General features: G+C 37.5%; 1 protein-coding gene across 3 annotated transcripts in view; it reads right to left on the reverse strand.

The window, feature by feature from the left end:
- The window catches only part of LOC149787571 (protein deacetylase HDAC6-like), a 548,042-nt gene that overhangs the window by 15,150 nt on the left and 517,064 nt on the right, over positions 1-15,828 (reverse strand). For 2 of the 3 annotated variants that reach the window (XM_089973728.1, XM_089973727.1), the window contains exons 34-35: positions 8,337-8,395; positions 432-568 (exon numbers count right to left, since the gene is read on the reverse strand). In XM_089973728.1, the coding sequence (XP_089829854.1) occupies positions 432-568; positions 8,337-8,395 (196 nt within the window). Of the gene's footprint in view, positions 1-431; positions 569-711; positions 1,030-8,336; positions 8,396-15,828 lie in introns of those variants that run through there. The other variant, XM_089973729.1, reaches the window with a different exon arrangement.

Raw genomic sequence — 15,828 nt, forward strand, 5'->3', positions numbered from 1 at the left:
CCTTATGGCAGGCATATAACAAAAATATTCCTCATAAGCAATTCTCGTAAATCAGGAACAGAAGTCACAAAATTTTCAAGAATGATTCATATTCCATTTACATGTACCACTATTCATGTCCCAAATAAATGTACCACTATTCATGTCCCAAATAAATGTACCACTATTCTTGTCCTAAATACATGTACCACTATTCATGTCCCAAATACATGTACCACTATTCATGTCCCAAATAAATGTACCACTATTCATGTCCCAAATAAATGTACCACTATTCTTGTCCTAAATACATGTACCACTATTCATGTCCCAAATACATGTACCACTATGTAGCCAACTGTTTCTCAAGTTTCCAAATGTATTCCTATTCTGCCAATACTCAAGGGAAATATAAAATGTCTTTAACACAAAGAATCTGTTTAAATACCCACCTGAGCTTTCATCTCTTTCAGCAGTTTCATCGAGGAATTTTGCTTGGGTTGTCTGCCCCCAGCTGCCCCACCCTCTGAAGATGAACCTGTACTAGAAGAATCTGCCATATTGCTTGCTGAGTCAACCTGTCCACCAACTGTAAACCAGAATGGAAGAATGGCATGTTACAAGTTTATAATGCCATATTGCTTGCTGAGTCAACCTGTCCACCAACTGTAAACCAGAATGGAAGAAAGGCATGTTACAAGTTAATAATGCCATATTGCTTGCTGAGTCAACCTCTCCACCAACTGTAAACCAGAATGGAAGAAAGGCATGTTACAAGTTTATAATGCCATATTGCTTGCTGAGTCAACCTCTCCACCAACTGTAAACCAGAATGGAAGAAAGGCATGTAACAAGTTTATAATGCTATATTGCTTGCTGAGTCAACCTGTCCACCAACTGTAAACCAGAATGGAAGAAAGGCATGTTATAAGTTTATAATGCCATATTGTTTGCTGAGTCAACCTTTCCACCAACTGTAAAACAGAAGGGAAGAAGGCATGTTACAAGTTTATAATGTCATATTGCTTGCTGAGTCAACCTGTCCACCAACTGTAAACCAGAATGGAAGAAAGGCACGTTACAAGTTTATAATGCCATATTGCTTGCTGAGTCAACCTCTCCACCAACTGTAAACCAGAAAGGAAGAAAGGCATGTTACAAGTTTATAATGCTTATGAGTTTTTGTAATTACACTGCACAACACTGGCTGGGTTTCTATTGTATGAAATCAGAGTATAATATACACACGTGTCTGTGCATAACCTTACACTCTTGTACACTAGGTGTGCATTTGCAGTTCACAGATTCATACTATCATATTGACACACTGGGATGCACTCCTAGTTTAAATCTAGCAGACAATTATCACTCATAAGCTACATGTACTGGTATAAACAGAAGGTCTTGATAAATGGTATGGAGTAAAATAGTATGGAGTAAAATACTAGTTTTACACCATTTAAATCTGAGTTCGTTTCTTGATGCATTCATGTACAAGGATCATTTGCGCAGACAGTCATCCCTTTTATAGATGACACTAAGCCAGGACATCAGAGTGGGCTAGGAGGAGGGCATTAGGTAATTGTGATAAAAATTTGTTTTATCCCAAAAAAAAAAATACATTTTTAATAGCAGTAATACCTTACCCAGCTGAATTTGTCAGGCTTATCTTTTAAAACTGATTTTAAAAAAAAAAAAAAATGGAAAGTATGCATAATAAGAAGGAAAGCTCCACTTTACATTTGTCTCTATAAGCCACATGTTGTGTTGCAACTATTGGTCTCAGAGAAAAAATGTATGCACTTTGTTGCATTATTGAGCGGAGGTAGGAGGAGAAGGTAGTAAGGGATTGCCAAAATGCTGCCTTTATGACTTATTCCAAGGAAGAGTGATTTAGATAGGCATCCTTTAGGGAAGAGTGAGTTGGATTGGCCCATGAGACAGCAGCAGCTTGAATCTCATGGGCTTACAGTTTCATAAAAAGAGAGGTCTCTGTCAGTAAGGGACTGATAAGCTTTTTTGACTGTGGTGACAATCCACCATGAGATAGTGGAGGCCAAATAGCAATGAAGCCCTTAAGAGGAAGGAAAATACCCTTTATGTTCTGTTTCAATGTTCCGAGACAGAAACACAGTGCCCTAACTGGGCATAAAAGCCTATCTTGATCTCCAGCACAGATTTGACTGAGACTGGGAATCTCTATATGTGATGGAGATACCGAAGGTAATTGATTGTTGGCTAAAAATCCCAGCTGACAGAGGAAAGAAAGAGATTCATAATTCCCATGACCTGAGAGACAGCTGGTATCAACAGACAATGCATGAATCTCACTGTGCCAAAGCAAGTAAAAACACGGTCTTGAGTGTGAGGTCCTGAAAGAACATCTGATTCTGGGGGTTCATAGGGCTTTTTGGCTAAGGACCATAAAATACAAGATAGATTCCATCTAGACATAAGAGAGAGGGATGCAGGTCCTGCAGCTAAAATTACTTAATGAGATCAGCAAGGTGTGAATCTGAACCGCTTGCTGAGCCCTGAGAGAAAGTAAGTGTTTGGAAATGGCAGTTTTATAGCCCCTGACAGTTTGTACTGAGAATCTTTTGTTCTCAGTTAGGAGCAAAAGGCAATGAAGTTGCTAAGGGACACCTTGAATCAACTTGTTTCCTACCACAGAAGATTCTGCACCTGGCATCGCAGACACTGAAGCTCTCCCAGCTTGAATGATGCAACTGGCAACAGGTTCCGAAAACCTGTCCTGGTGGGTTGATCGCTTGAGATGAACCAAATGTAAAGGAGGAGAATTTGTGGGTTGTTGTGTAGGAGGGAGCCCGTTTGTTGTGACAGAAGATCCCTTCTGTGAGGTAGAGACTTAGGTTGATCAATTAACAGGTCTAGAAGATCACTGAACCACAGTGAGAATATGGGAATGATATGAGCAGTGGAAATTCAGACTTTTTGTACAACAAAGGTGGGAAGGTGTACACGATTATTCCACTGGAGGCTGAATGTGTCCACTGTCCATGCACTCTGGTCCAGGACAAGAGATGTAAAAAGAATTCTGTTTTTGAGCCTGGTCACAATCAAGCCCACCAGGGGCATTCCCCCGGTGAGAAATGGGACTTTATTATGGAGCAGTGAAGAGACCTTTCCGTGAGATGTCTTACCTGACCTGGACAGATGGTATGCTAAAATGTTCTTCTACCCTGGAACATAGCAAACTCAGAGGGTGATGATCCTTGATGTGGACAGTGAATGATATTCTAGACATCCACACAAAAGGAAGGGGCATGTGCACCTCCTTAATGTTGGAGATACACCACAACAAATGTGTTGTCGGTGGAGACCATGATAATCAATCCCTTACTTTGGCAATGTACCCTCATAGCGCTATAAATAGGTTTTCACTGAGATGGAATGAGTTCTGAGTTCTTCAGATTGGGTAAAAGACCCGAGTTGTGGTGGACCAACAGTGGAACAGATCTTGATGGAGGGACTGAACCTGAATGTTGTGTATCAACCAGTCATTGAAATATTGGAGAATCAGGGTTCTCAGAAATAGGATGCTAATACTCACATAAATCGGGTGAAGACTTTGGGTGAGGAAGCGATTCTGAATGGCAGAACCAGGAACTGAAAGACTTCCTGATCCAAGTGAAACCAGAGGTATTTGACATGTAGAAGAAACTGTTTTAATGGGGGAGAGATTGATAATGATATGAAACTTCCTGCTTTTCTTGTTGACCAGAAAGATTAAAGAGTAGAATGCTGGAAACTGATTGTTCCAGATCCTCCAGACTGCTCCTTTCTGTAAAAAAGTATGCACCTCTTTCCTTAATTTCACCAGATCGGACTGGTGAAAGCACATGGGGGTCACTGATCGAGGGGATCATTTACAACACTGAAGTCAGTAGCCCTAGCTCACAACAGAAACAATCTAATTTGCAATGGATCATTTCCTAGCCAATCGCAATGGACCAGGAGCAGTTGTGAATGATCTAAGATGATGATCCTTCAACTCTTGTGAATTCACAGTGGATATGAGTCCTCTGAACAGGCTCATGACTTCCAAGGGAGCAGCCCTTAGGTCTTTACCATGGTTGAGTAAGACCTTAGAGGAGTCCTGCTCAATGTCACAGTGGATGTGTAGAAGTTCTGCCGATAAAGCCATTGCTACAGAAGTGAATGCCTGGATGTCTTGGCCACAGCTTCCAGCATGCATTGTAATGCATCTGAGTGGCCTCCTTCAGCATAATGAACGAAGTAGCCAAGAAGAGGTCAGCATAGGACACTATGGTGACCAAAAGCCTGATTCTTTGTCCAATGGCTTCAAATGTTTTAATGAGAAGGTGTGCCCAGGCTCCAGTAGTAATACCCACTTGAGATGCATCTGCATCCAACTGAGGAGGCTTAATTGGGCACTATGAGGAATGTAATGAAAAACTATAGGTAGAACCACAGGTCTTGAAGTAGAGGATGTACAGACCATCATGTATGCCTTGAACACATTCTTGGCCTGTGGAGAACCTCTGTGATATTTCCTCAGTTGTTGAGGAATGTGGAAGGAGCAGCAGATCTGTGGTTGAGTCCCAGAGATCTTTTCCAAAATATAAAGGATCTTCTTTGCCTCTGAGCAAGATGGTTTTGGGCGCAACTCCAAAGTATGCTGCCTTATCCAAAGACCAGATATCCTTCTGTTCATCCAAATAAGAGAAGCTTGTCAGCATGATATGGAATGTCAATTGAGCTGTTTCCACCTTGAATTCAATAGAGTTGACGAGTGTAGATAATTCATCATCATCTAGAAAACTCAGAGCGAGAGCGGCTGGGCATAACAATATCCTTCTGAGGGAGTGATATAGGAACACCATGTGCCTTTTCCATTACTTGTTTCTCATGATGAATACAAGCTCTGTGTTCTTGAAGTTCCAGGATGAAGATGAGTGTTTTGTGTTGTGAATGATGTTATGCCACACAACAAGATGGTGGTGCCAGCTGTGGCATAACCTCTACTCTGGGTCAAAATTGCAGCAGCCCAAGGAGGCATGAAGGACCAATTAGCCTAAGATGGAGGGCCCCAAATCCCATACAGATCTTTGGAATAATTGGAAAGGGAGCATACTGATCCAATCTCCTTACCTAGTCTGGACCCAATGGACAGACCCCTGTACAGGGTATGATGGTTGAGTGGCAAGAAGGAAAATCTTAGCGCAATGCCTATCCCCTTACCATAAAACCTCTGAGTGATGCCCCAGTGTAAAATCAGTGACTGGTGTGAGATGACAGGTGCCCGGTGATCAAACATGAACCAATTCCTTTAATGAACTAACAGGTGGTAGGAGAACAGTCACCAGACATGACTGGTCATCAATAGCTAATGACCAGTCACTGGACAGTGATGTTAGATCAGAACCTTTTCATTTAGGACCAATTAAGACATCATAAGAAATCAATTATAAAAACCCATGTTGATATTGGGTATTCATGTCACATCATTTTCATTTAGGACCAACTAGACATCATAAGAAATCTATTATAAAACCCCATGTTGATATGACCATTTAGGAGGAAAACAAAATTATCAAGAGAGCTGCTGTGGCAATCATATTGGGTATTCATGTCACACCATTTTCATTTAGGACCTGTTAAACCATAGGATAAATGTGTATTTCACTGCTCCGGTGGCCTAGTGGTTAGAGTGTCTGCCTCGGATGTGGGAGGTCATGGGTTTGATCCCCGACCGAGTCATACCAGAGACTTACAAAAATGGTACCAACAGTTGCCTCGCTTGGTGTTCAGCATTAAGCGGTTAGTGTTAGGACTGGTCGGCCTGGTGTCAGAATAATGTGACTGGGTGGGACATCATGCTACATGTCTGCGGCATGATGCCCCAGTGCTAGACATCACTATAAACTGCCACACTGCAGACATCGTAGCGATATGACTGAAAAATTGTTAAAGCTACATAAAAAATCAAAATCGCATCACACACACATCACAAAACTATTTCATCCCATTGATGATACTTAAGTACAGTCTTTTATCATCATATAAATTAATGTGAAAGCATCATTATCCAATCTCAACATGTTTACACTGTAGATTACCAGTTTGATTTGTCATGTGATCATGCTAGCATAGTCAAGCTCTGTTTTTAGATGAGGAAACCCCTATGTAAGTCAAAGTTTGGCCATCTTTAAGCCTCATCAGACTGAACATTATAAAGCTTCAACATTCTGAATCAAACAGAGAAAATGAAAAGAAAGTTAATTTTTTGAAAATGTAGACAGTAGAGCCCCTTTAAATAATTACTATATGGGGAGGGGAAAAAAAGACAATTTATTATGTAGTGCCACAATCTTAACCCCTACTCTGTTACATATTTACTATACATACCTTTCTGGTTAGATGTAGTTGCTATATCTTGCACCAAATATTGTCCAAGTGCCTAATGCATTGCTTTTTATATTCAGGCTTTAATCATAGCTAAAGTTACTCACTGAATGATCACAGAATTAACCATGACAAGTATACATGTGTGGGGGAAATCCCAAAGTATGGAATGGTACACTACTAACATTATTGCAAATTACAAGGAAGCACACTGACATTGATATTCAATTCCTAAACCAGTCTGAATTCTAATAATATATAAGATGCTGCTAATTTAAACTTACTTCTGGACAGGACAAAAAAGGAGAAGAATACTTCGAGAAAAAAACCAAACCAAAAGGGAGAAGAAAACCTCTAGAAAAAACCAAACATGCTGACAATGTGCCAGTTACCAAATTAATGTTTTTTGTGTAATATTTACCCACCCCATGATTCATGCAGTTTGGTGCCATTGATAAAACCACCTGAAATGCCAGAATCTAGAGTTAGACATAATAGGGGATGCAACTGCAGATTTCTTGTTGACAGTACTTCTTAGAGTTATATCCATATTACAGTATATACCTGACTTCAAACCGTTCATTGTTTCATTTACCAAATACCTGACTTGAGCTTCAAACCATTCATTGTTTCATTTACCGAATACCATTCTTGGGTTATATTTTGAGTAAAATTTCGTCTACATTTTTTAGGCAAAATCTTGTTTATTTGAAAATATGTGGGAAAAGCTTTCATCTAGATTTGATATCACAGGTAAACAAAATCACATTTTAATCTTAAGTATACCATCATTTAAATTGTTAATGAGCTTCTCAGATTATTAGCTTTCAAATATAATTTATTGAGAGAAAAAAAAATTATAGGCCTCATCTTCTCTGCAGACATTATGGCCATGTTACTGAAAATAAATGAAAGGAGTAGTCATGAACATCGAAAGGATGGGACTTCACAGGGGTTGGGGGTGTCCAGTGTTCTGGAATCTTCTGATTGGCACCTCTTTAATTGAATAAGTAGTAAACTATTACTGTATATAAGTAAAAACTTAAGACAAACATTTAACTAAAAACAAAAAGTTCCATGAATATTAAGACATGTTTAAAGACAAAACTGGGCTGATATGACATTAAACACCAACATACATACATACATACATACATACATGCATTAATATATACATACATACATACATACATACATACATACGTACGTACATACATACATACATAGAAAACATATTATATATTATGTATTCAGAAATGCTACCAGAAAGATCATTGTATATAACACAATATGACAACAACCCAAGCATCACGAGATGTTAGATAATTTCATAATCACATACATTGATCTCCATATAAGAACTGCAAAATATTGTTAGATAATGTAGTAATCACATACTCTGATCCCTAGATTATTTGGAGAAAAAAATATTGAATTGTTTGGCTGCTTTATAGCAAGCCATCACATGTCCTTGAAGAACATCAAAAAGCACATATAGAAAGTTGTAAGGCTTTTTATTTTTGGTTAAAAGGACCACCTCAAAATTAATACGATGTCAAAAATGTTTTTGTTTTTTTATTGGCAAAACAATGCATGCAGGTTATTGAGTGTTGAGGCAACTTGAGAAAGAGCCTTGACCTGGGACACACTGCAGTAGCCCAGGATAATATATATATATATATATATATATATATATATATATATATATATATATATATATATATATATATATATATATATATATATATATATATATACATATATATATATATATATATATATATATATATATATATATATATATATATATATATATATATACACATATTCATATACATATACATATATATATATATATATATATATATATATATATATATATATATATATATATATATATGAGAGAGAGAGAGAGCCTCAGAGAGAGAGAGAGAGAGAGAGAGAGAGAGAGTTTGCACTGTCCATACTTGCGATGTTCTGGAAATGATCTGCTAACTGGTCTGTGTGCACTTCAGAGTAGCTCTGCCTGAAAGAAATTATTAAGTCTTGATATTTACAGTTAAAAAAAAATCTGTCTCGTTAACAAAACTTAAACAGGTATCTTGGAATTGTCAACATATCTTAAGAGTGTCAGATGAGGGTTTTTTTCATTACAAAGTGCCATGGATTCTGTGTGTGTGCGTGACTTGGATTTTTAATGTAGCGTTTTAAAAAATTCGTTCATATTGCTATGTCTGCAGACTCTGATAGTTTATAGTGATGATCTAGCACTGGGGCATCATACTGCACACATGTAGCTTCATGTCCCACCAGTCCTAACACTAACCTCTTAATGTTGAGTGCCAAGTGAGGCAGCTGTTAGTAATATTTTTACAAGTCTTTGGTATGACTTGGCAGGGGTTCGAATCTGTGACCTCCCACACCCATGGCTGACACTCTAAAAACTTAGGCCACTAGAGCGGTCCATTTATTCTTTTAATTTGTTATGTTTTGGTGCTTTTCTAGTAATACTGTCAAGACATAATGTACCTCTCATGGTAAACAACGGAATTTCCATTAATGGTTTTCATTACTGAACATCCCCATCCTTTCATCGAATACAATATTTTGATTTTCAAATAACAATAGTAATAATATTACTAATAAAAAATGACCGCTCTGGTGGCCTAGTGATTAGAGTGCCCGCCTCAGATGCAGAAGGTCGTGGGTTCGATACCGGTCGAGTCATACCAAACACTTATAAAAATGTTACTAACAGTTGCCTCGCATGGCGCTCAGCATTAAGAGGTCAGTGTTAGGACTGGTCGGTCTGGTGTCAGGATAATGTTACTAGGTGGTACATCATGCTACATGTCTGTGGCATGATGTCCCAGTACTAGACATCACAATAAACTGTCACACTGCAGACATTGTAGCAATATGACTGAAAAATTGTTAAAGCAATGTTAAAAATCCAAATCACACAAACACTAAAAACTTGTATATCTGTGCACTACTTAGGTTTATGTGGCTCTCACTGCAGCAAAAGTCTTACAAAACTTGGAAAGACAACTTATCTGGTTACTAATAAAAAAATAAACTACATTAAAAACAAGAGAGAAAAAAAATTGAGAAAAAGAAATGGAGTGAAATTATGTTTGTAAATCAGCATGAAAGTCAAGACATCATCTAATTGGATATCTGGAAATGTTTTGGTTAAAGTCAACTGGGTCAATGTATGCACACCATATGCATCAACTGCAAATCTTTTTTTTAATAATGCATGGCATGGTTCCTTCTTACCTTTTACCATTGCAGTTGGTGCCATGTATACCATGGCTTAGCATGAAAGCAATTTAGAGAACATTTTAATTTTCTCAACTATATATCAGAGATGTGCGATTAATCTTTCCCATGACATATACAATCAAGAGAATAATGCAATAATTGTGTTTAATCTTTAACTAATGTCTAAGTTCAGTTTGATAATATAAACCCGTTCGTTTGTACCCCCTATCTATTAAATAATGGAAACCTTTAATGTGATAACAAATGCAAGGAACTTAGTCAAATCATTCACTGATTTAAAGTTTCTAACCTGACTCTGAGTAGAGTGGCCCTAACACCATCATCTTATGCGCGTTTCATGCTTAACAGAAGTTTTCAGTGTAATAGACAGACATACTCAGATCCATTTCCAGTTTCTAGACAAGTCCATTTTCAGCAAAGGAGTGTATCACGACTACATATGTGCATACACAAGTCGTCTGCTTCCGATATGTACAATGTCAAATCAAGCAAAGGAAAATGACAACTACGCTTTTCATGTGGATTTAACAAGCGGTTTAATTTCTATGCTCATGTATGCAAAGGGATATAATTCCAAAGTCTCAATGTTATGTAATTTACGCAATTATTCAGCATTTGCCAAACAGGATTTATGTAGTTGTAGTTGTCATTATTTTCCTTTGCTTGATTCGACATTGTAAATATCGGAAGCAGAGGACTTATGTATGTACATCTGTAGTCGTGATACACCCCTTTGCTGAAAATGGACATGACGGTGTTAGGACGACTCTACGCAGAGTCAGGTTAGAAACTATAAATCAGTGAATGAATTGACAAAATTCCTTGCACTTTTTATCACATTAAAGGTTTCCATTATTTAAATCGATGGGGGTGGGGTTTACAAACAAACGGGTTTGTATTATCAGACATAGCCTATAGTGTACGCAATATGGTGCCGTGTTTGTGTGGAAAGTCCGTTAAGCATGAAATGGTGCAGGGGTTGTCAGCATTAGTGACATTCTGGTCAAAGTCAGGTTAGAAATTATAAATCAATGATTCAATTGACTTATTTCTGTGCACTTTTTATCACATTAAACGTTCTCGTTTTTGAAATCGGTAGGGGGGTACAATCAAACAGGGATGCAGAGTCAGATTATAGTTCTGTCATGACTTCGCTCGTCTTATAGATTATTAATCAAACAAAATATGCAAACAGGTATTATGCTCTATATGTTTTTCTTTCGGAGTAAGGATGATATGTAAATGACACATAAAAATCAGAAACAATTTCCAAATTATAATCTGATAATCAATATACCTAAGCTGAGTTTCTCAGTGGATAGTAATATTAAAACATGCATAACAAATCAAATACCTCAATATTATGTTGACAATAACAACTCAAAGTATTGAGAATATGGTTCATCTGCATTGGATCATGTGACAGTCAAAATGATGAGGAAAATGAACATAACCCAACACCTAATACTATCCATCTTCCTATTGCTTATAATTGAAAGAAAACACCATTACCTTTTGAATAATCAGATTTACACATTTTAAAAGCATTTTCTTACCTCTCAGCAAAGAATTTTGAACAACACTTATAAAATGTGTATTGAGAAAATATTTTACCAAATACCTAAAGTGAGCATTCATTTTCTATGATAGTAGCCGAGAGACTAATAAAGGGAAGTAATGACACTAAGGTCTTATCACTAAGGGATAAATTAGAGTTCTGTCCCTTGACATAACCTTTACTGACTCTCAGTACTAATGATACGGAAGAATGGGAACCAGTCTAGAAATAGATGAACATAAAAGAGAGTGTATAAGGGTTTGGCTGGCCAGATTTGATTGACAATGGAAGTAAACTTCATGTAGAAAGAACCTTTTGAGAGCTTATCCTAACTGACACTGAAGAAACAGAGACATTGCTTTATGGATGAAATTTTAGTCGTTTTACAGACTTTAGTTTGGAAAAATTAATACTGAAATCAGCACCTGACCTTTTGGTGTGTAATTTAAATCATGTTTCAAACAAGTACAGTCTGTTGCAGAGTTCAAGGCTTCCTGAAGAGAAAGAAAAAGACCAAGACTACAATGTGGTCTTGGTTCTCAGTTACCTCCAACAGGGTCTTAACTACTCTGTCCCTCAGAACTAAATCTCTGAGGAAATAAATCCCCATGAGCAGGGCCGGTGCCAGACTATCTGGCACCCTAGGCACGGTTAGATTCTGGCGCCCCCCCCCCCCCCCCCCGAAAATATAAATTTCAAAATTTATAAACAAAAAATTTTTACATTTTTTTCTTCAACATTTGAAATTTTCGTATATGCGCGAGTTTCACTCACTCATTTTGCTTGTTCCAGTCAGCCTGGTGTTTTGGTCAGGCTGAATCTACCTGATTATTTGTCCCTCTATAAAATAAACCAGGATAAAAAACGACCCTCAATAAAACTGAATATTATTTATTTATTTTTCAAAACTGTTGTTGATTTGGAGAAATGCACCCCCTGAAATCAGCGCCCTAGGCAGCTGCCTAGTTTGCCTATATGGTAGCGCCGGCCCTGCCCATGAGGATGAATACAGTAAGCATTGATTTCTCTAGGTTGGTTCAAAGACCCAGCATGATCCCTATGGACCAAGAGTGACAAAAATCTGAGGAGGCCTTATAACTCATTTTATTATGGCAAGGAGACAGTCATCATCTATTGCATGGTTTTGAAGAAATTTGCTGATGGACAGTGAGGCTAGTCAAGAAGATTTTGTTTCTTGAGCATTTCAGTGTTCTTACTGTGCTCCAGTACCAAAGCAAAATACCTGTGGAGGTGGCAAAACTCATCTAAAAATGACATGGATATAAATAAGACATGCTGAAATGTCTTGGCCACTGCATCCAACAAACACTGAAGGGCACGCTGAAAGAGGCTGAAGAAAGGACAGCATGTGAGGTTATAGTTACTAAAGACCTAACCTCTCCAGTATTGAAATTAGAATGACCTAACCTTGAGTTCTAAGGTCTCCAATATTGAAATTAGAATGACCTAACCTTGAGTTCTAAGGTCTCCAGTATTGAAATTAGAATGACCTAACCTGGAGTTCTAAGGTCTCCAGTATTGAAATTAGAATGACCTAACCTTGAGTTCTAAGGTCTCCAGTATTGAAATTAGAAAGACCTAACCTGAGTTCTAAGGCCTCCAGTATTTAAATTAGAATGACCTAACCTTGAGTTCTAAGGTCTCCAGTATTTTAACTGGAAGTCAAGCCCAGGTCCCCATGGAAATGCTCACTGGTGCTGCTCCGGTATCCAAGGTGGGAGGAAAGGGGGTCAGGAAGGAGTGTGAACCATGTAACTAGCAGTAGAGACCAAAAGTCTCAATATAGCGGAGGAGGACAGTCTATCTCTTACATCGCCTAGCAAACTCCTGATCCTTACTAAACCTTTGGGGAATCTCCTAAAAGTAGCTGAGTCAGGAAGATACAAGAGATCTTTTTCAAGAGGTAGCCAAAGACAGTCTCTTCAAACTGAAAAGAATTTTAGTGTCCTTGAAGCCTGAAAGCTTAGACACAAATCACAGAGACCTCATGAACCATTTTCTGAAAAAAACCAGATCTCTTCTTCCTCTGTTGTTTTGACCAATGGTTGGGAGTAGGCACAGGGTCCAAAGGAGAAGGTGCCACATCGACCTGCTCTGCATCAAACTCATTTAAAAATATGAAGACAGACAGGATGTCTTTGTTCTGTTATTGCTCCTGAGAGGCAGGACTATGTGACCCAATGTCTTTCTGTTGTGGGGGAGACCTGAGGGTAAGGGTGGCCTCAAACCACAAATTGACTGTCCATAGTGGCAGATGCAGAAGATGGGTGAGAATGACTCTCAGCCATCCAGGAATATTTGTTTTAGGTGGGAGGTTTGCCTCCTCCCTCCTTTTTGTCCCCACTTTGTGAAATGATGATGTTGGTCCACAGACTTTAATATCAACCTTGCAATCATATGGCCAAGACTCTAATAGTCATGGCTGCATGCAGGGAAAGGCCAATCACTTTCCTGTGGTAGAAGGACTAATATCCAATAGATACTAAGTGAGATTATAGGAACAAGGGTGGATGCTGATCTGATCCTATTTCCTATACTGGTGTCTGTATGCAGATTCCTGATCCCATGTGGGATTCAGTAATAGCCTGGAGAGATGGGTGTATTGACCCTATCCCTATCTCTATACCAAAGGGGCTCCAATAACTAGGGAACTAGTCCTCATAGATTGGTGACCAGTTAGGCAACTCTGATATGAAGGAAGACCCTTCCTCTGATCCGATAGATTTATAAGTTAGCAATGCTCTGTCTTTTTAAGATTACAAGACATCAGGAATACTTTTACTGAGATATGCGGATTAAAATTAGCAAAAATCAGCTTGTTAAATTGCTAATATTAAAGTAATAATGATAAGGAATTCTATCCTAAAATGACTTTTACGGTTTAAAGGTGTCTGATCACTAAGCACACATAAATAAAGGAAGGACTGATGTAAAATCTCCTTCCACAGAATAAAATAGTAAATACCAGATTAAATGGAATACAATGATCTGTTACTTTATTAGAAAAATAAAGCAGAATCAACATGAATCTGTAGACCAGATCAGCAAGGATAGGGATAACTAGATACCTACACAGTTATAAAAAGGAATACAATAATTCTCAAACACAGTAATAGTTACGCCGTCACCCCTACTGGATAATAACCTAAATGCAATGTAGCTTTAAAAAAAACATAACTCTTGTACTATGAGTTACATCATCGTAAAAATGATGCATATAAGGAAAATGCTAAATTCATGATCTACGACATAAAGCAATGGCAAATTTGTCTTCAACGTATTTTAAAGCAGCCATATAAGTGCCATTACTGGACAATGAATGAGGGCATGTGTGCATGGGCCAGGGTCGTGGTTTGACCAGAGATCTTTTTGAAAGTGACCCTATGCAAGGATGAATTCTCATCAACCAGTCAAGAGTATTTTTTTGTCCAGACATGAGTAATGTATGCAGAAACAACAGGTTACTTATTACTAATATAAAAACACTGATATACAATGTAATTTGTAATGGAGGATGAACAGACAACTGCATGTATGTATAAGGGTGGTACCATGGCCATGGTGCGGCAAACCTTTGGATTCAGTCTGTACTGTATTTCAATTTCTTTTAAACAGCTGAGGTTGCCTAAAACCTACATTGCATCTACTTCAGTATACCTTACAAGGAACCACCTCAAACTAATAGAATGAACAATTAATAATTGTTCATTGATTCTAATTAGTATTTGACTTAAAACAGTAATACATATTTTTATCAGGTTTAACAACCATGCAGCTCATTATCATTGATTTCTGGAAAATGATGACTGATAGGTGATAAAGGTTAATTTTTAAAAAGACTTGGAATCAAACTGAAAACCAAAAAGATGTTCTATTAAAAGTGGCTTAAATAATTTTAATGTCTGAAAGATTGATGTATACATATTTTTCAACCACAGTAATTAGCTAAGTTGTTTTTATAAACATGAAACTGTATCCAGCTTTCCTTCAATATAGAGTGATTTCAGATATAATGGGTATCACAATGGACCCCATGATCATATATAAACTACATGTATTTTAATTGATTTATGAAATGTACCACAATTTTTGTTTTAAGAAAACAATATGAAGACCAGTTTTCAAATCTCAGAATGAAATTCAAATGGGATTAGTATGCTTATAATGCATCATGGACATATAAAGGGCACCTGTTTATAAAGAACATTTACAAACCCCACTGATTCATTTTATCTACTGTATATACTCCCTTAAAATATGGGTCTAATTGCAAACAACACAAACCCTGATCGGCTGGTTCATTATGCAATGGCAGAACTCTATCTAGTTTGCAGTTGGACTTGACTTATAAGTTTGTATATATAGTACCCAATGTCCTTTGACGACTCCAGGTACTTCATATTTTGAGCCATTTTCACAAACTATCCATTTCAAAATAATTTCTTCACAAGCAAGCAAAAATTGAAAGCAGTCCAATGAATTCCATCATGAGGTCATACTTTTTTATCATCCTGACAGACACTAGTTTAGTTTATCACCAGAGTTATTTATTTATGAAAAGTATCATATTCAATTTATCATCCTAATATACA

This window comes from Sinohyriopsis cumingii, chromosome 11 (assembly GCF_028554795.1).
Source record: "Sinohyriopsis cumingii isolate HCF-2022 chromosome 11, ASM2855479v2, whole genome shotgun sequence".
Classification (NCBI taxonomy): Eukaryota; Metazoa; Mollusca; class Bivalvia; order Unionida; family Unionidae; genus Sinohyriopsis; species Sinohyriopsis cumingii.